This window comes from Eumetopias jubatus, unplaced genomic scaffold (genome assembly GCF_037043125.1).
Source record: "Eumetopias jubatus isolate StellerSeaLion01/CBP00866 unplaced genomic scaffold, mEumJub1_p1.0 scaffold_8, whole genome shotgun sequence".
Lineage (NCBI taxonomy): Eukaryota > Metazoa > Chordata > Mammalia > Carnivora > Otariidae > Eumetopias > Eumetopias jubatus.
Genome location: NW_028274814.1, coordinates 53044001 through 53069699, shown reverse-complemented (window position 1 = coordinate 53069699; position 25699 = coordinate 53044001). Strand labels below are relative to the sequence as shown.

The window sequence follows — 25699 nt, the reverse complement described above, 5'->3', positions numbered from 1 at the left end:
TATACAGGAAAAACCTGTATAATTGTAAGTAGACAAAGCTTTTTGAAACTTATGATAGGACAGATTATTGCTTTAAAAATTCTTAAAAACCTTTTATTATAAAACTCTACCCAGCACATTCTAATTAGCATTTATTGTACCATGGCTAAAGCCAGTGCATCATTTATTTTGATGTACCAACAACTTCCTCAGTTACATCAAGGGAGGGATAGACAGTAACTAAATTGCCCATGATATCTGTAAAAATAGTCATAGATATTTATGGCCATATAATTGTAACTGATTTATTCTCTCCTCCATTAAAAACTTACCTGAAAATTAGAGCAGGGATGCTACAGTGACTAGATGAAATATCTACTTCAATTATTTAAAAATGTGTATTTCTAGTTTTAGTTCATCTATGTTATCCCTTATTTCACTGTCTCTTGCTTTTCTCTACATCTTCTTATTCTAGCTTTTTCCATAGCTATACCTAAAAATTTGAAAAACCTTGTCTTTTAATATCCCAACAATAAGTAACAAGTTTGACACATTTCTTTTGTTTTAGCTACGGAAGATTCTTTTGAGGACTAAGATTTTATGATTCTATGAAATGTTGGTACAATTGCCATATTTACCCAGAAGTATTATCCTCATCATATGTCGAAGGAAAAAAATTCAATTTTACTTCTCTCTGAATCGCTTCTCCCAGTAGGTTGCTGTGCTGATCGTAAGTAGCAGTAACACCTGCACATAAGGCTTTGGAAAATGGGTATGAGGAGAAATTGACAGTGATTTGTTGGAAGTGAAAGTATAGTATTTAAATACTGTTTGTAACTTTTGACTGAGTCGGGTGTGGAGAGAGAGATGATAATTCTAGGTAAATCGATTCTCTGTCAGGTCAGCAAGCTAGAGATTTTTAGCTAGTGCAACGTCTTCTTGCTCCATTTTGATGGGGCAAAACAGGGAAGTATAGTGAGGAAAAGACCAGATGTGGATAAGGAAGGCTAGGTGATTGTGATGGGCTGATACTAAATAATGGTGTCGGCTTCCGTATGTAGACATGGGGTATCTCCTGCCCTTTGTGGCAGAGCTAGGACAGGGACCAGAAAGGGACCAGGAAGGCCAGGCATCAGCTCTTTTTTCTTTACATCTTACCCTGTTGCTGACTGCATGGAGAAGAAAATGGTAAGTTTTGAGAGGAGTTAACACTGAGTAAGCCTAGAACTGGTGGGACATTGACATCTATTTCAGAGTATGCGTGTGCTATAGTGAGTCACACTATTAGCATACATACTTTTAAGTTAGACGAAAATATCTCTGGCCTTTACTTTTTCTATCTGCAGGCATAGAACACTGGAAGAGAGATTTCTAGGATGAGTTTCAATTAGAAATTCTAGGTTTCCATGCGTTTAACTGTGATAAGCCTTGTGTATCCAGGGGTGCAAGGAAAATAGATCAGCATTGTCTAATAGAAATATAATATGACTCACCTATTAATTTTAATTTTTCTAGTAGCCTCATTAAAAGCAAGTTTTCTTTAAGGTGAAATTAATTTTGAAAACATATTTTCTTTAACCAAATGTATTTAAAAGATTATCATTTCTATACATAATCAATATTTTAAAAGTTATTCATGACATATTTTACTTTTCTGTGGCTTTAATTCTGGTGTGTATATTACACTTAGTGCATATTTCCGTACAGACTAACCACATGTTAAGTGGCCTGTAGCCACTAGTGATAAGTATATGGGACAGCATAGCAATAGACAGTGAGTAAAAATAAGTTAGCGTGGCTTATGAGTTGAGTGAAGTTGGGGACAGAACCAGCTCTATGGTGAAATTAAAGGTCCACCTTCAAGGTGTGGACAGTACTGACAGTATTCCTGTTTTGTCTTGTTTTCCTGGACTATCTTGAGATAGTCTAAAGCAACCTATTCTGAATCATGGTCTTCAGATTGGGGTAGATTCTGTGATACATTAGGGCATGGACACCTAACCAGTCATTCATGCATGGGGCTTGACTTCTAGAATGATAGGTTCCTAAAAGTCAAGTATAGTTTTATGGGAAATAAGTCTTCCTAGAATGTTTCCTTGGTCTTTATTTTGCCCAAAATCCCCTCCCCAGAGAGACAGATGACAATGGCTTCCACCAAAATCTGTTTCTTCACCTTTAGCATTTTTTTATTTTTCTATTAGTCCAAATGTAGTCTTAAGTATAGACCACAAGAATTCCAAAAAACCCAAAAGTTAAATCTTTCCCCTTCCTCTTCAAGGATAACATTTTACCTATAATTTTATTATTCCCACCATGTTGTTGTTTAAATGGGTTGGATTATGAGCTGATATTCAGTTAGTCCAACCTGTGATTGGCAGATACTCAGGAATTAGTCATCTGAGTTGGATTTGAGCACCCAACAGCCAAGGGCTATTCTGTCTATTCAAGGAAGAGAGTTTTGCCTGAGCTTAAGAGAGGGACATATTCTGAGGATATTCTTAAAATATTACTGCACCAAACATGAAGCCTTAGTCATGCAGGCCAGAGTCACCTATGTGGGCTGTCTGAGCTTCTCTTCCTACTGCCTATACCCTCAGCCTATCAGACTGCTAGCACATTTGCCATTTTTTAAACATGCCTTAAATAACTCTGATTTTGACCATCTCTAAACTTCTCCTTATCCTCTAACACTGACCCGAGAAATCCTTTTTCAGCTCCTACCAGTTGTCTACCTTCTGAATGCCATCTGTCATTCAAGTCCCCAAGTACCATGCACGTAGTAGGCCTCCACAGTCATTAACAAGGGTTTGTTGAACCTGAGCTTTCGGTCTGTACCATAAGCTATCTCTGGGATTTCAGGTAGCAAGTTGTATATTTTAACATGTACACAACTATATGGCACGGGCCTTGGCAGTTTTTTACTGAAATTGTAGTTAGGCATTAGTAAGTTTGACTTAATTTTCCCACTCACCCTGTAACATCTGCTTACCAGGGAGCTGAGTGTGTGTGTATTCCCTATAGATCTATCTATATAGATCTATCTATCTATGTATATATGCATCTATCTATCTAGAGATCTTATATAGGAGATATGTATTTTTTCTATCTTATATATATAAGATCTTATACAGAGAGAATATACACATGTATATAGAGAGAATATACATATATACTATATAGGTATATATTAATATTTATATTAAACTTCACATTCAGCTAATGGCTTTTATGTGTCTGGCATGATCGGTATTTGTTAATAAAAATACATGCAAAGACTGAAATTAATAACCCAAATTAGAGTTAATTTCATCGAATAAAACTACTTAACTCTGAAAGGAATAATCCCTAAGATTCCTTTAACAGGTGGTGTATCTAGTGCCTTTAAAACATGGTCAACTTTTTTTAGCTTAACTTTTGAAAAATTCAGCTTCATCTATTTGCACAATGTGTACTAAAAATATATGCAAAGCCTAACTGTGTAACAATTAGAAGCATGGTTCAAATTAATGTTAAACATTTTTTATATTCTCCTTTGTACATTTACAAATGTTCAATGTTGCCTTTTTTTCCCTCTTTTAACTCCCACAATTTCTTTATCTCTGTGACAGTGGATCACATGCTAAGACCCAACAGGGAAGAAAACAATAGGTTCAACTCTCTTCACCCTTGAAATGGGTGAGCTTTATACATTTAAAACAAAAGAACTGAATGTTTAAAGGGTTTTCATTTTCTATCACTACCATTCCTTAGTTTAAAAAGTGAAATACGAAAGGAGATGAAAAGTATATTTGTAATAGACAAAAAAGGCAATTGCCCTTCTCAATCTGTGAAAATGTTCTATTCCTGCTCACATAACATGTTCAATAAAACTTCACCATCCAGCAGTCAAAAGTTAAAGATCTTTTCCATTGATTACAACCTCATATTCTTAGAAAACTAAACTTTTCTTTCTCTGTTCATCTCTAGTTATTCTGCGTAGAGATGGTTTTTTTTTTTAATACACATAGGATGATAACTAAAGTCTTCTCTGCGATATTGAAAAAAATTTACTGTTGAATTCATGTATATTCAAGTTGCTAAATGAGGGTTGCCTGAATACTAGAAGAGAATACTTGATCTTTGCTCAGAATTAAGGTTTACTGCAGTGATATTTATTTATGCATTTTCCCCCCAAATAATAAATTAATTTGAGTCAAATACTATGCTTTCCATGGCTTGGGGGAATTTGATTTAGTGACTTGAGCCACTGACCTGATAAAAAATCTATAGAAACATCTGGGGCTGTGAAATAAAAGACACTAATACAATGAACACTCATTTTCCCCTGGATGCCTGTAGTAAACCATATTCATTATTGCTATGTTAAATGATTATATGTCAAGTTTTTCTCTACCCCCACCTCCAGGAACTTTAGTAATGGATATATACTAACCCATACAGACTTTACCTGATTTATGACTATGTTGCAAAAGCTGTTGAACATTTAGTAAAAGTGCAAAATCTTCTGAGTACCTTTAAAAAATATGTGTGTTGTCTTAGGTCTTGCCTTGCCACCCATACACACACAAAATACTGTTTCTCTGCATGCACACTACAGTGTGGGAAGTGTTACATAGCATACAGATAGGCGGAGTTCTTATCCATAAGTTGGCTGTTTGGTTTTTTTACCTTCGTGTCTGTGTTTAGATTGTCAGTGCCAGGTAGCGAAAGTGAAAACAGAGTGGAAAAAGGACAGGAACGTCCTTTGGGATCCCTGCAAATAGTTATATGCATTGATATTGTATAGATGGTAGTTGTCACCTCGTATATGGTAAATCCACTTTTGGTAGTGTGTCAGAAACAAGACAAAGGTCGTATCGCTTAAAGCCTATTATGAGCATAAATGGTAGGGAAAAATCTAGCCCATAAATTGGCAAATTAACCCCTGCCATGCTTTAATAATCTGTAAGATGTTTTAAGCTGAGCAAAATGGATCAATTATGTTTTCCTTACCAAAAATCTATGAGCTGATACTCTCTGATGAATTTAGGTCAGAATTTCAAAATGACTCCTTTTTTAAATAAAGCTTTGTCTGTCTCAGTGTACTATTTGCTAAGTATACTTAGGCCCTCCTCTTCTGTTAGGATGAGATCTTGTAAGCACTGGAAACAAGTGATTACAGAGGTCTCTTGCTTAAACAGAATAGTGGATCAGTATTAACATCCCTATAAATGAGTCTGGGAGTGAGGGGTGGAGAGGAAGGGGTTACAAGAATTTCCAGGATTATGAATAGTCTAAATGAGTTAGATAATTAAGAGACTCTTCTTGAATATATCCTAGACATATCTGAAAAAAAATCTTACAAATGAGGACCATGCATGCCTTATGCTTAGCTGATATATTATATGAAAATTATTTTTGCCCGAGAATCCAAATGTCATGTTTGAAAACCAAAGGATAACATTATAGGCTTGGGAAAAAGCCTGATTTTGTAAAATAGGACTTTGTTTCCTTTTCTCAGAGAATCTTGGGTTCGTCCAACTGCGAAAAAGAACATGAATGTGGCTATAGAATGATCTCTTGATCCTTGGACGAAACTGAGGAAAAAGTCTAACAAATGCATCATTTCGCAGTAAATTAGATCAGATTTCCGCATCTCCGCACTCAGTCTGTGAGCTGACAGTTCAGTAAAATGTTCCCTTGTAAGGTTCGCCCTCTTAGGAAAAGGGGCAATAATTCATCATTAGGATTTCAGAGTCCAGGTGTAGATGGAAACTGATGGAGCCTCCAGCGAGGCAGGGAAAGTGCGTGGAAGAAGAAAATTTTATCTGAAGCCTAATTCCCTGGTTACAGCAGAGAATAATTAAGATAATATTGCTTCAAGAGTCCTTTAATGATTAAAAATCACATATGCAGAATCCATAAATTGGAGGGCAACAAATTGGAAGGCTGTAACGGCAGAGAAGTGTTTTGTGCACATTGCAGTGGCTAGTACAGTAGAGGCGGCACGCCGGACAGCCAGCCACCAGAGACCAGTACAATTCCAAGGACTTTGTTTAGATGCAACAAATCATTTGTCTGTTATTAACCCAGAGCTTGTAATTATGCAGATTGCCATAGATTTTCCTGGGCCTGGAAGTGAGATTGAGGGTTGTTCGCAGTATAGCAGGCAGCTCAGGGCTGGCCATGCATTACTGAACTTGCCACATTTATCATGTTGACTGATGGCAGCAGAAGCAGGTCTCAGGTCCCAGTGGTTAATGTAGTGGGTAATTAACTGTCATTTGCCTAGTAATAGGCTGATGATCAATGGTTTGTGTGGAAACAAATTCTAATCAGGTAGCTGATAAATGCTCAGCTAGCGAGAGCAATTGAAATTGGGGGAAACTATGTCCAGAATTTCAAAATGGCATTGTGTGGGTATGTTTATGAGGTGTAAGCAAACCGAGTAGTTCTCAACAACCGCGTTCTCACCTACCAGCCACATTTTCTACCCACAAGTGCATCTATATTTGTGGAATCAAGAACTTTTAAAGATTTCCTTATTTCTCAAAAAAACAAACAAAAAAAACCCCACATAAATAAATAAATAATGAAAGGACAGAAGGAACAAATGGCACATGTAAGGGATGTGACTCCTAAATGGATCATATGAAGTGCCCTGAAAAGTAAATGTGAAATGTTAGAAGGGACGGTAAAATTCTGCTTACAAAAGAACAGGATGAAAGCTTTAGCTTGTGGTGGTTTCATTTTTAACGGCACCAGTAGGAGATGTGAGATACTACGTTTTCAGTGAAGTTCTTTTTGGAGAAAAACTATTTTCTAAAATAGGGGCTGTAAACCGGGAACATGAAGGTGATTAGAGTTATACTCCTTATTAGAATGTTTTTAAAATCCTTGCAGGAAAACAGTGCCTAACAATCTTGAATTTAGTCTTCTTGAATATAAAACTTCCTTCCCCTCTTATCAAGGGCACAGATCATACCGGCAAGCTGTTTAAAAAGCATTTACGCTTTCTACCCTCAAGGCGCTTACATTCTTCTAAAGACAATCTAACAAAAACATACGCATGAACATTTATTGCACATTTTGCCAGACCCTGAAAACCATTTTCACAACTCTTTCCAACAATTGTCATTAGCCTGGTAAGAGGAAATGGTCATAAACTTGAAGATGAATATGCATGCCTTAAGCAAAGGCCTACCTGTCTTTGGAGTATTTAGAAAGTATAAGAAGAGAAACTTCAGCACATTTGTGCATAATACTTAAATTCAATAATGAGAAAGACTAAGTTTTTTAAAGTGCACTTTTATAAATAAAATGAGTTTTCTCCATAGCACCTTTGAATTCATTAGTTTAGAATTGCTTTTAATTTGGTCTTTCCCATGAGAGCCATTATATTTTTCTCCTGTCAGCCTGATGCTGGAGAAAAAAGAAACTGGCAGATGTGGTGTTTTTCATCTAGTTTGCTTCCTAGTTAAAAAGTGCATTAACTGCTATGCACGGAATATTATTTATAATAACTCTTTACCACCATTAACAACTTTAAAGAAACTTGGTTTAAATATTGCCAGTGCAAATGGATAAAATATTTTATTTCCTCCCATTATGAAACTATAGAGACACTTTATTTTATACTATTTTTTTTCGGTCATTACAATAACTATTTTCAAGAATCTATCACAAATAGGATTTTTTTAAAATACCTTTTTCCTGGACAGTTCCAGTGGTTCTTTCAATATATTATGTTTCAACTCCTGGTCAAGCGATATGTAGTTTACGGCCTCATTTGCTTTAAAGTGCTACTTGAATAACATAATCATAGCTATAACTATGGTATAGGGCCATAAGGTACACGCGCCTCTAATGTTTTTTGACTATTTAAATGGCTTGTTCATGAACATTCTTTTAATAATAATGGCAAACCTTGTGGTAACTAGATGTCAGGAAATAGTGAGTCATTCAAATGGGTTTCTTTTCCAGTGAAAATGGCTATTATGTGGCATTAAGATCAAAGTTACGTCACATTTCTATTTACTGCATTTTCTATCAAGTAGATTTGTTTGCTGCGAAGTCACCCCCATTGACTTGTGTGTGTATGGTTATGTAAGCTTCCTGATGTATTTGTCTTTTCCTTTTCTTCTCAAATAAGATGTGATTTTCATCAAGAAAGGTCAACTGAGTATGTATCAGAGAAGAATACTTACGTATCTGCGGAGGATAAAACCTGCTTGTGTACATCATAAGGCATTGTGTATTGATAGCTTTCAGGGTGTCCTGGCACCTTCTCTAGTCATCATCTCAGATCTCCCTGTAAGAGTTTGAAAAAAATGTTTATTGTTCCAGGCTCTTCGGTGTGACGGGAAACTGTGCCGCCTGCAGTAAGCTCATCCCTGCCTTTGAGATGGTGATGCGCGCCAAGGACAACGTTTACCACCTGGACTGCTTTGCATGTCAGCTTTGTAATCAGAGGTAAGCAGATTTCCTTCTGGTGTCTAAAAAATGGCAAACCTCTCTTTGCTCGTTATTTACTTAAAGATGGGAAATATGTATATTACTTAAGGCAATCAGTCTCAGCATTTTTTTTTCTGCAAACATTTGTCTGGTGCCAGAAACAAAGTTCTGAGGGGGAAAGGTCTTAAAACTGCACTTCTACCTGCCCAAAGAGCATCCTAGAACATCCTAGAGCAGGATGCGGTAAGAAATGAGGACACTGCTATCAACTTGAGTTTTCCTCTTCTTCATTCTTTATTGTTTTTCTGTCCTTTTAAAAAGTAGGTTTAAAATATCCCTCAAATTTACTTTAAAACGTTAAAAGTATCTTTAAAATGTTGTCTTTTTAAAAGTAGGCTTAAAATCTTTACTTTTTGTTCTGTGAGCCAACACATTTGCACTGAGGCAAATATACGGGAATTTGTAGGAGGTAGTGTGTCTTCATCTTATTTTTCCTATTTATGGTTGCCCTGATTTCTTATCTTTAATTTTAACCTTGTTTCATATGTACTTTTTAAGTTGCTTTAAGTCTCTTTGGGAATGAGGCCAGATATAGCTAATAATTAAACACTTATCAGCATTGGACAGGCAGCATAGATAAATGGGAAGAGCATTGCACAGGGAATCTAGAAACCTAAATTCTAGGCTGGGCTTTGCCCCTCACAAGATGTATAACCATCCATCAACCATCTTAACTCTCTCGACCTCGGTTTTCTCATTTACAGCAAAGGGGAGCTGGATTAGCCAGTCTCGGAGAACTCTTTCATCTGAAAGTATTATCACTTTATTCTATTTTTCCTTCTTGAAAGTTATAACTTTTATTTCCAGAGGGAACCATACACTACTGATACCTGTTTTATATGCTATATGCAGAGGATATTAGAATATAAAACTGTGCCTATCATTAAAATACAAGTAAAAAATTAGTACACTTGATGGATGTTAATGAAAATATATTCAATGTGAGTGTGACAACACCTGGACATATTATAGAATCAGGACATATTCGTTGCATCAAGTTCTCAGTTACTGTCATTTGCCCTGCTTTACTATTCAGTGCAGAATCCTTTATATGAGGCCCTGTAAAGAGTAGTAGTGAGAACATGATTTTTACAGGGAGAACTGGATTCAAATTCCAGCCCCATGATATATTAGCTATGACATACTGAGTCTGTTACTTAATCTTTGAGATTGGTTTCCACCCCCGACAATGGAGACGTTAATACCTATCTTACAGATTTTGAAAATTAAGTGAAATAATTTATATTAAATACCAGGAGCACAGTTGGTTCTAAAAAACTAGCTCTTTTTTTTAAACATTTTATTTATTTATTTATTTGAGAGAGAGAGAATGAGAGAGAGAGAGAGAGAGCGCACATGAGAGGGGGAAGGGTCAGAGGGAGAAGCAGACTCCCTGCTGAGCAGGGAGCCTGATGCGGGACTCGATCCTGAGACTCCAGGATCATGACCTGAGCTGAAAGCAGTCGCTTAACCAACTGAGCCACCCAGGTGCCCCTAAAAAATTATCTCTTTTATCTTGATATTTATAATTTACTTTTACCAAATAATATTCCACTAACTTGGTTTTTACACAAGATATATATCTTGAAAAAAAGATATATCTCAATAATATTTCCTGCTAAATGGAGATGAACACAAGTGCCCAGTAGACATTGCAATATCTAATTTATCCAGGAAATAATTCAAGAAGTCATCACGGGGCACCTGGGTGGCTCAGTTGTTTAGAGTCTGCCTTCAGCTCAGGTCATGGTCCCAGGGTCCTGGGATCGAGCCCCACATCGGGCTCCCTGCTCAGCGGGGAGCCTGCTTCTCCCTCTCCCACTCCCCCTGCTTGTGTTCCCTCTCTTGCTATCTCTCTCTCTGTCAAATAAATAAATAAAATCTTAAAAAAAAAAAAGTCATCTTACAACACCTTGAGTCTTCCCAACAAACTTTTGGAACTAAAGCAGGTTAATTCAGTCTATGGTGACATTTAGCCAAAAATAAGTTGGCAAGTATGCGTGTAAAGATATAGACACATGAACATAAATATCTATACGTTCATACAGACATTTATATGCATGTGTACATATATGTGTATATATTTTAAAGGCGTATTAGTAGTAAATTTAGAATACCTCTGTTTACTTGTCATATTGATCCACTAACAGCATCCACTCACAATACAGTTATCTTTATGCAACAATAACACTCTGAGAAACAAACTGGGGGTCCTAGAGGGGAGGAGGATGGGGGATGGGTTAGCCTGGTGACGGGTATTAAAGAGGGCGGGCACGTGCTGACTGCATGGAGCACTGGGTGTTATGCCCAAACAATGAATCATGGAACACTACATCAAAAACTAATGATGTAATGTATGCTGACTAACATAATAATAAAAAATAAAAAATAAAATGGTAGTATTGGAAAAAAATAACACTTGCTGCTTTTCTACTTATAAAACGTTACATCTCATCGTAGAAATTTTGGAAACTAGAAAGGGATAAAGAATCATATTGACCCATGTCTCACTATTCTAAAAGAAGGCATTTTAGTATTTTGGTGTATAGCTAGCCATATGTTTTCTTATGCATGTATGATGAATGATATATAGCATATATTTTATAATATATTTGAGCAGCTTAAAGAAAAAGAAACAGGGAAGAATCCTAATGTTTGATATTTGGACTTCTTCATTTACGATAGTATGCTTCTCAAATTCTTTTAAGATATCTTAAGCCTTCTTGTGTTTCGTTTTATGAATAGAGCTTCATATGTTAAATCAGTCTTCTATCATCAGAGGTATAGGCTATCTCTTCAACTTTTTATATTATCAGTATTATCAACATAATATTGTAAACGTGATATTGATAAACAATATTCAAGCCTGTGTCAGGATAAATTCACAGGAGCACAATTAACTGGACAAAATATATAACTGTTTAAAGGCTTATGTTATCTATTGTTAAAATGCTCTCCCGAACAGTTATACCAGTTATTCTCACACCAGATATGTAAAGCTATGTAATCCCTTACATTCACTCTAACATTGGGAATTATTATTTAAAAAGAAATCCTTGTCACCCTGAGGGATGAAAGATGGTGTCCTATTATAATTTTTAATTAGCATTTATTTGATTTCTAGTGGCCCTTTGATATTTCTTCTTTTAGGGAACACCCTGTTTATGCCCTTTGTCCATTTTTCCATTAAGGCAGGCTCCCCTATTTTATCCATGTTCTACACAGAAAATTAAAACATCACTCAAGTGCTAAACCCAGCCTAAATTCTATTATGATGCAAAGTAATTGTAGGTTGTTAATGCTATTTACAAATCGTATATCAATTTTATTTCACCGTTGAAATAAAAAGTTGCATTCACAATTAAGTCTATCTCCTCAGTAGAACTCAGTCAAGTAAGACAAACACTCCTAAATTTTAACTCTAAAACTGTTCACATTCTTATTGCTGCAAAATACTATTCTAGTATCATTATTAAAGTACCTAACATATTTCTGTGTTCGCTTCATTTATTACATGCCATAATGGGACTGCATATCTTTAGTGCTGGTTATGCGCAATTAGCACTTAGTTATTGTCTTGTCACTTCAGCCCCAAGACAAACTTCTTTAATGCAAGAAGTCAGCTAATCTTCATCAGTCAAGCAAAGCAGACAAATTTTGTTACTCTGAATACAGAAGGTTTTCAACATAGGAGATTTTCTTTGTACTTTGACATTTGCTGGGGAAATCCTCTCCAATAAAGCCATATGCCGCACAAGCCTATACTTTCAGTAGCCAAATCATTATTATAGTTCTGCACCTTTTCAAGTGAAACACAAAGCAAATAGGTAATTTACAGGCACGTTCCCTTAAGCAAACTTTATTGACGTCTGAGATTGTGGTATTATAAATGCTTATGAATTTTATTTAGCAGTCATTTCATCTTAACTTTTAAATCAAAAGATCATTAAGATCAAAAGCATTTCTGAATGTTTCAAAAATGCTAGTAAAAATAACTTTTCTTTCGGGATTGGTTGTTTCTTGTACATACCCTCTCCACTCTTTTTAGAGGGGTATGGCTAAAGATGTGAATCCTGAATTGAACATCTGAGGTTTGTTTGTTTTTTTCTCTATTAACAGAAGCAGAGGAATGTTATTTTGAGCATCTTAGATGATAACTCGAATCTCACTCAAAATTGAAGAATTCTGTGTAATCAGTTAATTTCTTAAAGGTGACTAAGCCCCTCCTCCTTAGACAATTCTAAACGAAACGATGGTTTTATAAGAAAAGGAGAGAACATGTTTGTAATGAAATTGCCTCAAATATGTAGAATTGTGTAACACTAAAGAATAAAAGCACTGTGCTAGGCTCTGGAAAGAGAGGTGAATACAAACTAGTTTCTCTCTTAGAGATGTTCAGAGCTATGGGAGAGACAGGACATCAGAGACTCACAGAAGAGTGTAATTGATGCTAAACAGAAGGAAGAGAGGTCTGTCCTTCTTGAAGTCTTAGAGAAGCATCAAAGGGTGGATGGGCCAGGTTTTAAAACAGAACTCCCTAGGACTGGTCGGAATGTAGGAATTGTGTCTGGTGGGGGTTGGGGAAGACAGGAAGCCAGGGAGCCAAGGGTTTTCCAGACAGATGGAGCATCATGCAAGGCATGGAAGTGTGAAAGCATTTAATGTGCGCAGGAAATGAAAAGTAGCTCAGAATACTCAGAGATTAGAGAGGGAGTTTGGTTAGGGATATGGAGAAGGAGGGAATGGTGTGGGAATCAGGAGGAGGTAAAATTGTAAAGGTAGGAAGTCAGTGAATGAAAGTCAAAATGAACACAAATTTAAATTATCTATCTAAAATACCTTTGTTACTTAAAGCTATTCGGTGCCAGAATAAATCTGTCTTAACCAGTATTTACTGACCACCCACCTCAAGTGGTAGTATAATTTATGGTGGTATTTCAAAGGGTTCAAAAGAAATATAACTCATGGGCACTTTCCTCAGCACCGCAGTCTAGATTGTGAAACTTGTTACCCATTCATGAGAAAACCTGAAATGCCAAACTAAATGATATGCCAATAAATAAGTGCTTTGGGAAAGATCAGAATGAGTTGGCATGGTCAGGGAATATTGATGGAAGGAATGGAAACTAAAGAATTTCCATTTCAGATGGAAAAAAGGGAGAAATAGTCCTGGTTAAGGAATGGCTTAAGCAAAGGTGAAAAGATTATCATTAACAAATAATAATGACAGCAGAATTCTTATATAGTGCTGATAATATACCAGACACTGTTCTGTTTTACATGTGCTCATTTAATACTCAATAAAATGAGATACTATTACTATCCTCATTTTACAAGTGAAGTAACTGAAGTACAGAAAATTTAAGTAACTTGCCCCAGAAAACAATGATAGAAAATGGTAGACTCAAAATATGAACCCAGACAGTCTGGCTTTAGTCTCTAGACTCAGAGCTGATATGAGGGCCCTGGACTCTTTCAAGAGGGGTATTTTATTTTCTGACTGAGTGGATATAAATGAGAATATAGATATGGTGAAGTTAAAGCAAGGTGGACTTTGAATAATTTATAGCAGGATTCGGGATGTGGGTAGTGTAAGTTGGTGCAGAAAAGGAATGAATCAGGAATGAAGTATGTAATGACAACTGGACAGTCTTTGGGAGGAGAGAGTAAATTCGTTCACAGTGTATAGTGGTGGGACGATGGGTATATAATCAGTACCTCTTATTGAGAACAAAGTGCAGCATCAAAATCTCCATCTTTAGTAGCTGAGGATGCTACATAGAAAATAGAGACATTTGAAATATGGACTGGATCCCCCCCCACCCTTTTTAAAGTATTGTGGAGTTGGGAACTAATTATAAATGATAGCTGCTGACCTCAGGGAAATAAGGTGACTAAGTTAACATTTCCATTCTTAGAAAGGATGTGAAAAGGGGTTTACAAATGGAGGCTTTGCAGAGGCTGTTGGTAACTTGCTTAAAACTACTCTAAGCCCCATATTTTATAAGGGTGATTTATTAATTATATTTATTTTCTGTATTTCTCAAGACTCTAAGACTGTATGAGTTCAATTAGAATCACTCCAAAATATTTGGAAATTAAATCTATTATTATTAACTCCAAGATTAAATGACTGAGTGATCTGATTGGGCATCTTTTTGTTCCTTAACATGCTTTTTTTTTAATGAAGGCAAAATTAATTGAACTTGACTACCCCACAAGCAATTAGGATTAGATTACAAGGAAGATTATCAGCTTATTTTCAGGAATTTTAGCCTGACCTATTAATAGACTTACAGTATCCTCTGGCCATCACTGCTTCTATAATATTTTTTCTGCCAGTGCTAAATTTCATAAGGAGCTCATAACATTGGAAATTAGCCTTTCTCACAAGATCAGTTATAGATTATTTTGTTAAGCATCTAACATCTGCATTGCTGTTTCTCTAATTTCTTCATGTTTATATATAGAACATCTTAAAGGAGTGTACCCATCCAGGGGCACCTGGATGGCTCAGTCAGTTAAGCTTCCAACTCTTGGTTTCGGTTCAGGTCCTGATCTTAGGGTCATGAGATGGAGCCCTGCTTTGGGCTCCGTGCTCAGTGCCGAGTCAGCTTGGGTTTCTCTCTCCCTCTCCCTCTGCCCCTCCCCCTGCATTCTCTCTTTCTCTCTCTCTCCTCTCTTTCAAATAAATTAATAAATATTTTAAAAAGGAGTGTACCAATCCTAATCGCAAAGCAGTTATAATCTACTTTAACCATAGCTTTCAAAACTGTTTTAAGTTATATGCATAAGTGTGACATTTCTCACCCATGTTCTGTTTTGTCTTGACTTTTCAGTATAAATTGAAATGTACATAAAATGTACTTTGTCCAGTTGACAACATTAGCAACAAAATATTTTAGGTAGGACTGTTTTAAATGAGTCCCATTTATATTACCAACGTCTCATTGAATGGTAGGTAGACTTTTTTTAAAGTTATGCAAAGGAATATTATTAGCAATACAAAAAAACCTGTATTAACTTCATAGCCTTATGCTTTTCTTCTTCCACGCAAAGCACGGGTCTTGAGCCCAAAGAGACCAGAGTCCCCTTCCTTTCTCTATCATACACATTCTAGTTAGGGAACATTGGCAGGTTTTTTTTGTTTTTTTTTTTAATTCTGGGAGGAAGCCTTAGGTTTTCATCTGAAAAAGGCCATAATAATATTTACTTTCTCAGTTGAACATAAGGAATAAAAGTAATCATGTATATGCATGCTTAGCATTAGCACATGGTAAGTGTTTTATAAAAGGTGGCTATTTTAATTATCTACACTCCAATTATTAAAGTAAGGCTTTACGTACTTCATTTCTACTCTTCACCATACACTTTAAAAAGTCACTTATACTGGGGCGCCTGGGGGACTCAGTTGGCTAAGCGTCTGCCTTCGGCTCACGTCATGATCCCAGGGTCCTGGGATGGAGCCCCACATTGGGCTTCCTGCTCAGTGGGGAGTCTGCTTCTCCCTTTCCCTCTGCTTGCTCTCCCTGCTTGTGCTCTCTTGCTCATGCTCTCTCTCTCAAACACATAAATAAAATCTTTAAAAATAAATAAGTAAACAAATAAATAAAAAGTCACTTATATTAGAGATAAGAAAAAATGAAGTTTCATCTTCAGTATCATAAGTGGAAGGTTCGGATTTGAACTCTATTTGTTGCAATATACCCCTCTGCCTCTCATGTATTTCCTACAATTCAGTGATGCAGCTGCTTTATCTTACCCACACAGAGCTGACTCAGAGAGAGTAGGAAATGAACCCTATAATTTGCACTGGGTAGCATCAGGGCTCAGGACTAGATCCCCAGGCTCTTGGTTCAAAGTTTTTCTCATGATAATTACCCTGAATTTATTAATCTACAAACAAAAATTATCTAAATTTCAAGGCTTCTGAAGGTAAGAATGACATAACTTCACATGACAAAAAAAATGGTTTTATTTGGGGTGCCTGGCTGGCTCAGTCAGTAGAGCCTGTGACTATTTCTGGGTCGTGAGTTCAAGCCCCAAGTAGAGCATATTTAAAAATAAAATTTTGTTTTTGATAGTGAATAGAATTTGGGGGCTTGTTAGAAAATTGAAGCAAAATTTTAGTCAATGTGGAGTTGAAAGAATATTTCCAATTCGGTTGGTTTTTAGGAAAAAAAGAATTCAGTAATATTAGCTAGAACACGAGTTTTTGTTGAATTTATTTATTTTATGTGCTACTTTATCATTAGCTTATTAGCTCAAATTAATTTCAACAGTAATATAAATTGAAAGTTTTGAACAGTAATCAGATATATCCTACATGTTATTTTATGTAATCTCATATAAAAGATAAGTATCTAATTTGGCTACTTAGGTCTGTCCAACAGAAGAAATATTTCCTTTTATTCAACATGTCTTAATGATCAGGATAATCTACAAGACCTCGTTTACTCACACACCACTTTTTAAGCACAATATTTAAAGTTTATAGTTTGCAACTAATAAAAAAAGATATACTCAAGGTTCAAACTTGAATGTTCATTCTATCCAATAGCCTTGACCGCAAACTCCAGGATTTCAAGATCAGCGCTTAGTCTGTACTTTCAATCAACATCATCAGCAGGCAGTAATCCTGGGGAAAAAAAGTAAATTCCACAAATAAACAGACCAATCTTCCTTTAAGAGGAAAGCTAATTCTTTTCAATCTACTTTTTTTTATTACACTATTTTCCCCTCTATCTACTTAGCTAGAATAAGGATAAATTTCCAAAGCTACCCAGTTGGAAAATAAATAGGTTCACTGTTTGTCTAGCATTCCAATCTTTGCAAATGTAAATCAGTCCAACTGCTCCTCATTTAAACCTTCAACTTCACAAAACATTAAAGGGTTGCTTTCACTACACAATTTAATCTATCCACTAAGATTTCTGCTTGAACATCATTCGAAATTGACTATCTGATAAAGAGAGACCACTATCAAAGGTCAGTGAGGTCAACTTGTATAATTACAAGTAGTTTTACTGGGTCAACTCTACTAGACACTGCTGTTTGAAGGTTAAATTGTTACAATTAAAAATATATACAGATCTCCCCAGAGTTACTTTATTGTTAAATGTACTGGAAACAGCACAAGCATTTATTTCTGACCTTAATTGTGTCCAAAGTGTCACCGCTGGGAAATTATACAAAAAGAGCACTTATTAAAAACATTACAATCTTACACATTAAATGGTGCTTTATAGAATAAAATATATAATTAGCTACTGGAAACTAGTTTATTTATCACATCAAAATTAAGAAGTTCATTCAGGTTACTCCCTTTGGTTTAATTGGGAGTGTGCTAAGAAATGACATTTAATATTTTATAGTTGGTGAACTTGCCACAAACAAAGGAATATGGCCCAGCTTCAGAGTCTGATGCTAAAACAACTTTTCCTTCAGAACAATCACTTCCAGATTACTAGAATTTAATCACATTTTAATAACAGAGTAAAAGGAAGCTTTAAATGGGAAGCTTTAAAATGGGCCACTTTCTAATTGTTGGATACAGATTAATGCCTTTTACTTTTTTTTAATAAAGTGAATAAATGGCCAATGGTGAAATCTTCCATAATCACTGCAGTGAAATACTATTATCATTCTTTCTTTTATTTTAATGACTGTAAATATAGATCAGTTATTTTTTTCTTTCCAAAGTGGTGATAAAAATCACCTCTGCTGCCCAAGGTGTTTTCCTCGATTTTCCTAGGCTTTTTATATATAAATGTAGGATTTCAAATTTTGTGTGCAGTGTTTCATTAAATGACCTACATGGTTTAATTTTGACAATAAAGGCAACTATCTAAACCAAGCTCTCAAATTCAGGGAATTACTGTGTGACATTATTACAAGGAAAAGAAATCTTCAAATCTATAGATCGGAGTGAAATGATCTTAACACATTTTATTTTTTAAAATATTTTCAGATTTTGCGTTGGAGACAAATTTTTCCTAAAGAATAACATGATCCTTTGCCAGACGGACTACGAAGAAGGTTTAATGAAAGAAGGTTATGCACCCCAGGTTCGCTGATCTATCAACATCACCCCATTAAGAATACAAAGCACTACATTCTTTTATCTTTTTTGCTCCACATGTATATAAGAATTGACACAGGAACCTACTGAATAGCGTAGATATAGGAAAGCAGGATGGTTATATGGAATAAAAGGCGGACTGCATCTGTATGTAGTGAAATTGCCCCAGTTCAGAGTTGAATGTTTATTATTAAAGAAAAAAGTAATGTACATATTGCTGGATTTTTTTGCTTGCTATTCGTTTTTGTGTCACTTGGCATGAGATGTTTATTTTCGACTATTGTATATAATGTATTGTAATATTTGAAGCACAAATGTAATACAGTTTTATTGTGTTACCATTTGTGTTCTGTTTGCTTTGTATTGTTGCATTTAGTACAATCAGTGTTTAAACTTACTGTATATTTATGCTTTCTGTATCTACCAGCTATTTTAAATGAGCTGTAACTTTCTAGTAAAGAATTGAAGAGCAAATCTCCCTAATGATACACATATAGATAAAGCAAGTCTATCAACATTAAAATACTAAAAAAAAAAAAGAAGAAGAAGAAGAAATGAAGACACACACAAAGCATTTTAGCAACATCCACTATTATCGCCACTATGATTTAGAGTCTATCAGTGTTCTCATTATAACCCCCGATTTTCAGGGGGTTAAAGATCAGCTTTAAAAATGCATAAAAATTTCATCTTAAAGCACTTTCATTTTATACCAACGTGAAAAGTGCCATTTTTAGAATAACTTTAAAGCTTAGCAATTATCCTTTTAATACCCTTTTTGTGTGTGTGTGTGCTCTTTACCTACACAATGGCTTTGTTTTGTTTTGTTTTGTTTTTCAGCCACTTACCCCTTATGTAAACTAGTGCCTTTGGGTATCATGTAAATTTTTCCAAAGGGTTACTTTAGACAAGTGTTACCACAATTATGAGATAATTTTAAAATGATAAATTTCTTGTACAAATTTTGCCCAGATTTCTCCCTAAGAGCTAAGGGTTTAATAACTTGATGGCTTGACAAATTTCTGGCACTGAAAGGATTTGAGTGCAAATCTACTGAAACCATGATAATGCATACTGAAACTATGATGATATTTGAGTGGTGAGCTTACTTTTTTGATCAGAGCAACATAGTGCTCGCAGAATCTTCTAGAAGAAGAGAAACAAAGGGATTGTCAAAGAGCTGAGAACTGGTGATTATATATTTTTCTGTATTTACCTGACACTTATTTTAATGTTCAAAAAGTGAAGACTAAAAGTTTGACATGTCTTACTCTTACTGCTTTCTTTAAGTAGTTACCCGCTCAGAATATATATATCACGCTTAAGCCTGAAATCTGTCATTCCATGTTTTAAAGGTGAAAAATTATTCCTTTACCAACATGATAGATGATAAAGAAGAAAGCTTTCTAGAAACAAATTATGGAGACCGATTATTTCAATTAAAATTAAGGAAATAAAAATAAGACTATGATCCCTTCTTCTGGGTTGCTCACACTTTGCTTCTTCGCTTCTGCTCCCTGTAATAGAACTACTTTTCAACAAATCTAATCCGACACAGGCACAATGAAGCATATTTTTGCTAGAGCAAATTTAGTGCTGTGGGTTTTCTTTTCTTTTCTTTTTTGATCACTTGTATAGGAAACAATTATTTCCCGGTGTTATTTGCATACATATTTTGTCCTGCCAATAGATGCATTGCAGATGAAAATTAAATGTGATACCTTAATTCTTGGTTTGGGGCCAAAATATTAAACTGAAAATAATGCTGGTGTGGATTTTTGTTTTAAAACAAAGCTTTATTATGAACATGCATGTGAATCTGGATATTGCCTTTCATTTTTCAGAAATAGTTCTGTGAAAAGTGAATGATATGTATTTTTACAAATACTTCATGGTTAAGAGTGTTCAAGTCACATGTCCCCCAGATTTGAGATATACTGAAAAAAAAAGAATTTCAAAAATAGCTATTTGGGGCCCACAAAGTAACCATTATTTTAGCCTTCGAGCCTTACATTTTTTTCATGATAATACTTGCATAGCCAAAACCAAAACCCAAACCGAACAAAAGGTGGTGGGGGGCGGGGGATCCATGAAAAGTGGTTTTTCTCAACCAGCCCTGTGAGCCCCCATTAAGAGGTGTCTGAAATTCATGTGGATGTCAAATTGTAATTGCCAGTATCTTTTTCAAATGATCATTTTTAGATTTAAATGGTTTTGCATATGTTTATCAATATGTCAAAATACTTGTAAATTGGGAACAAACTTCTCTTAGCTCCTGGAAGCTGTTCAATTATCCTTGCACCCAAAGACCAAACAAGTTTTTATTGCCTTTTCTTTTCCCAAATCCTTCGGGAATTAATTCTTATGCTTTTTTACTACAAGCAAAATTACTCACCTGGATTAAAGATTAAGGCCTTAATCTCTTTAAATTATCTCTAATCTCCATGAAATTGTGAAACCAGACAGAAATGGGTCATTTTATAGCTAATTTACCATAAGTAGTAGCATTTTTGACCTGAAGTACTAACCTAATTGTCTTGACTACGCAAAGTCCCTGAATTGTCGTCACCTTTCCTCTTTGTGTTGTGTAGCCCTGACGTCACTTAGCTTGTTGCCCGATGCCTCCAGTAGGACACCTCCAAAAGAGCTTTGATTTCTCAAGCAGTTTGAAAGCTCCCTTCCTAACATGCATCTCAGAGAGGCTGCCTATGATGAAGGACCAGGCACCTCCACTCCACCAGAGTGCTGGCTGAGTTTAAAAGCTGCCCTGTGTTTGTAATTTCACTTTCATCTTGCTTAATAAATATCTGCTGGATTCTTTCATTCATTTTTTTATATCTGGATTTATGTTTTTAATAAAAGGGGTATTATACTCTTTGATTGCACTTAATTGGCAAAATCTAAGACAATATCTAGAAAGCGTACATTGTGTCCGCTTGAAAAAAAAGAATAAAGTGTGTAAGGACACTTACTTTCAAAAGGTAAATCATAACAAGCCTAGACAAAGTACCTCAAATGCTTTCTCCAAAAGTTATATTTAAGATCTCAGAGCAAGGTAGTTTATTGTTATTTACTTTTGTGGGGAAAATAAAACTGTCAAAAATGAAGGTAGCAAATTGCTGGGTGTAATTTTGTAGATTTACACAAATTTCCAGAGATCTTCCTGAAAGGAACTGTGTTGCTGTCGTCAGACTCAATTTCAAATTTCCTATTTTCCGTATAATGAATTAAAACAAAACAAAACACCTTAACTAAATCCTACATTTTCAGGGAAGAGATGTTGTGCCTACGATGAAACAGGGTGCTGAAAATTATATCTGTGGTAAAACATACTGTGCACAAGTGGTTTCCTTTTAACTATCACTTAAAGCAAGCTCATCTCACCAAAGACACTTAAACAATTTCATAGAAATGATATAGGCCAAACATGTTTAGCGTTCACTTCAGCAAGTTGCAAAAACAATCTGCATGTTCATTGTAATAGGCCATTAGCGCAGAATACAATTTTAGCAAAAGCCTTTTGATTACTACTGTTTCTTAAATACACCATTATAGATATTTCTTAAATGTGATTTTAATGCAAGTTAAGGCCAATAGAGAGCAAAATGTTAATATAGGCATTATTTCAATTGACATTTATTGAGTACCTACTATGTGACAGGCCTTGCCCTCAGCATTCAAGGAGCCTCCTATTGGGCCGACTTAGGGTCCTCCAGACATCAGGACATTTTAGTGCGTCTCTGCACTGGTTTGGACTCATCTCAAACCTAGGAATAATGAGCACACAAAAGCAAAGACCGTCTTCTACCTATTCAGCATGTCATTGGTATGAAGGACCCAGAAAATATCTCAAGTAATCAATGTGTTCAGAGAATTATCTCACACAAATTACTCATTAACTCAATAGCACATAATAAAAAAGAACATCAATTAATTAATGAGTCACCCTCAGATCACTATGATTACAATAGAGCTCTGTTGAAACAGCGGTTATAAATGGGGCTGCCTCTCTTTATTCATTGTTTGCAATTGGCCCATTATTTGGCTGAAACCAGTGTCATATTTAACACATGCCTGTAGGTAATTGTGTGATTAGTATCATAAATGAAGAATTCAGAAAGTGTATTGCTTATGACCTTATAAATGGTCAGAAAAATAAAGACAACTCTCATTTGTACTCTAGCTTCCTTTGAGGCCGAGCTATTAGAAGGATGTTATTTATCTAAAAGGTATACTTTTACATTTAAAAGACTTCCATGCTGAACATTATAAGGATTAGCTGCTAAAACACTTAAAAGTAAAAACTACAATGCTTTAGAATACATATAACTTAATTTCAGTAACTTTTTACAAAGACTAAAACATGTGTGACCAGTCTTGTAAAAGTTTTGGTACCCCAAACGGACATTTTTGCTTTTGGAAGGCCCAGCATGGGGAAGGGTGTGTGGAGACTGACAGCAATAGGGGAAGAGATGAAAGGAAATGCCAAATATTACATACAAAGTCACCAACTAAAGTTTCCCAACTATCTTGGTAAATGCCATTCCAATAAGCTTATAGAATAATTATAACAGTTCCCTTAGGTAAGTAAGAAACATCTGTTGGTAACACATAGCAGGTGTTAACAATTACACATACTGAAATTTTTAAAAACGTTTTTAATTAAAAGAATTCTGTTTTCTGAAAAGAAGAATATGTTAAATTCAAAGATACTCCTGTTTTGAGTGTAATGCACAAAACTGTAAAGCCCAAATCATCTTGGATCAACTAGGTTTCATGTTTGGTTCAGACCATTGCAATCAAAAGTGAATTGGAATTCACTGCACTATTTACACAATTGGTATTCTGGGCTGAGGAGCTGAGTGCTCATGAAATTGGTATAGCAGAGCTGATTACAGAATATTTTGGCTGTATAGGCAAGGTGGTTGCCATTAACTGTACCAAATTTAATGGACACAGCACAAAGACAAATGAGAACAAGAAACATTCAGAAAATAGATTATCCAAATATTTTTTTAACCCTACTTCTACAGAAGACTTTAAATCACCTAACACAGTCTCTTTGTAACATGTAACATTATCATATGACCCATCTTCAATAGCTTTTAATAACAGCTGAAGTTCACTGAACACTTACCAGGTATCACGCAGTTTTCCACGCCCGAGTAATTTCTACAACACCCTTATAACATATGTACAATTACCCCTATTTTACAGATTTTAAATAAAAACAAAGAGAGGTTGCTTAACTTGTCCAAGGTCATACAGCTTGTAAATAGATTTAAACATAGGCTTTTGGGCTCTCGGGCTTCACCACTGTACTGTATCATCTCTTACAGAGTTGTCGTCATCATTATCACCATTATTATTGTTTTCTAGTCAAGATCTGGAAGTTATCTGTGCTTGGTTGAAAATTACAAATATTTCAGAGTTAATGTCATCATTAAAAAAGGAAAATTGGGAATGAAAGTGATCGTATTTTCTTAGATGCATCTGCTTGATAGCTCTTTCTTTCTACCACACCATGAAGGAATTTATCTGAGCCACAGAACTAGATAGCTAGAATAGGGGATCCCTAATATAGGAGGATCAGGAACAAACAGGAGGTAGTCAACATAGACTTGAGAGTAACTCGGAGTAGAAAGCTGCAATTTTCTACATCAGGATAAGCATGCAATGGGGAGATGAGCCTAGACCAGTCTCAGAAGTCAAGATAATATAAATCAGGATGTTACCTTTGATATTTTATAACTTGCTTCCATACGATGATCATCTGGAAACAAAGTCAGGATAGCAATATGTATCAAGCTATGTGCTCACTGGTCTAAAATACCCACGCTATACAAGCTGCTAATTCTAGGTCAACTGCCAAATAGGTAAGGAACTCTTTAGTCTCAGAATTACGATGGCAAGCCAGGCTAAAGCCATAGTGGGTAAAGCAGTTGTATCTTACATAGACCACAAAATGCGATTATTTACCACCTCATATGACCGCAGAAAAATTTCCAAGAGGTGCTTCCTTCCACTGGCTTCACTGCTTGCCGCCATCACCACAGCATCACTTCCAGATTTTGGGGTCTTTGTGAACCTAAATCATTCCAGATGAAGTCATCTTAAAGGGAAATTTCACCCCACAAGAGTGTTCCTGTATTTTCAGTATATAATTAGTACTTAAACTGAAGGGTTTAGAACGGTGATAGCCAACATCAAAAACTAATGATGTAATATATGATGAGTAACATAACAATAAAAAAATTTTAAAAAAAAGAATGGTGATAGCCATAGAGGAATATGGTCAAATAAATTGCATAAACAGTGTGTTTGTCCTCAATCTAGAAGGCACAGTGGAAGCCCCAGAAATTTTTAGTTGCATGACAGCTTGAGTTAATTACAATATGACTTGCTAAAATATCACAAAGTACATCAAGTTTTTCACAGCCCAAGTTTGGCAGAGTTGCTAGGTTGTCTGAAAGTTCATCTCAATCTAGAATGCCTATATTCTTCTTAGAGTATCCTCAATTTACTGTGAATAGTAGCAGGGACTAGAAGACACAGAAACCACATCTGAGGCAGTAATTAGTACATGAGAAGAAAATATGAGAGAAAAACAAAATATGGGAGAAAAAGTTGCCTAGAAAGAGGCAGGTAACTTCATTTAAAAAAAAAAAATCATTGAGCACCAACTATGTGTGTGGCATCGTACTAGGCATTTCTAAATTTTTTCTGCCTGAGAGATTTGAGTGTGTGAAATTTGTTCACTGCTCTTTATTCTTTGTTTAATGCCCAATTTATTAAACATACAACTCTAACAAGTGCAATTTCTCTAAACATTTGTACACCGTTTAAACAGCTAATAAGCCAAAACTTGTAAATTTAATAAATCAGATCCAACCATTTAAACATTGATTAGAATCTTAGTCAAATTTTTCTAAACATTTCAATAAAATCCAATCTAATGAGCTTCACGTATTTTAAAACCAGACAGAAATTCTCACACTGAGTCAAAACATTTTTAAAAAAGTCTTAAAGCTGTGAAAAAATTATTGATTTAAATTAATATTTCTTTCTATCTTCCTGAGGTTACCTTAATAGTAAGTAATTCCTTTTAAAAAATAGAGGATATTGTCTCAACTCGTTGAGGTTACA

At 35.4% G+C, this 25699-nt stretch overlaps 1 protein-coding gene across 4 annotated transcripts in view; it reads left to right on the top strand.

Annotated features, from left to right (window-relative positions):
- LMO3 (LIM domain only 3) overlaps window positions 1–18548 on the top strand; it is a 53198-nt gene extending 34650 nt beyond the window's left edge. For all 4 annotated transcript variants that reach the window (XM_088025560.1, XM_028119838.2, XM_028119839.2 and 1 more), the window contains 2 exons: window positions 8305–8430; window positions 18443–18548. In XM_088025560.1, coding sequence (XP_087881686.1) covers window positions 8305–8430; window positions 18443–18548 — 232 coding nt within the window. The remainder of the gene's footprint in view (window positions 1–8304; window positions 8431–18442) is intronic.
- The last annotated feature ends 7151 nt before the right edge of the window (window positions 18549–25699 follow it).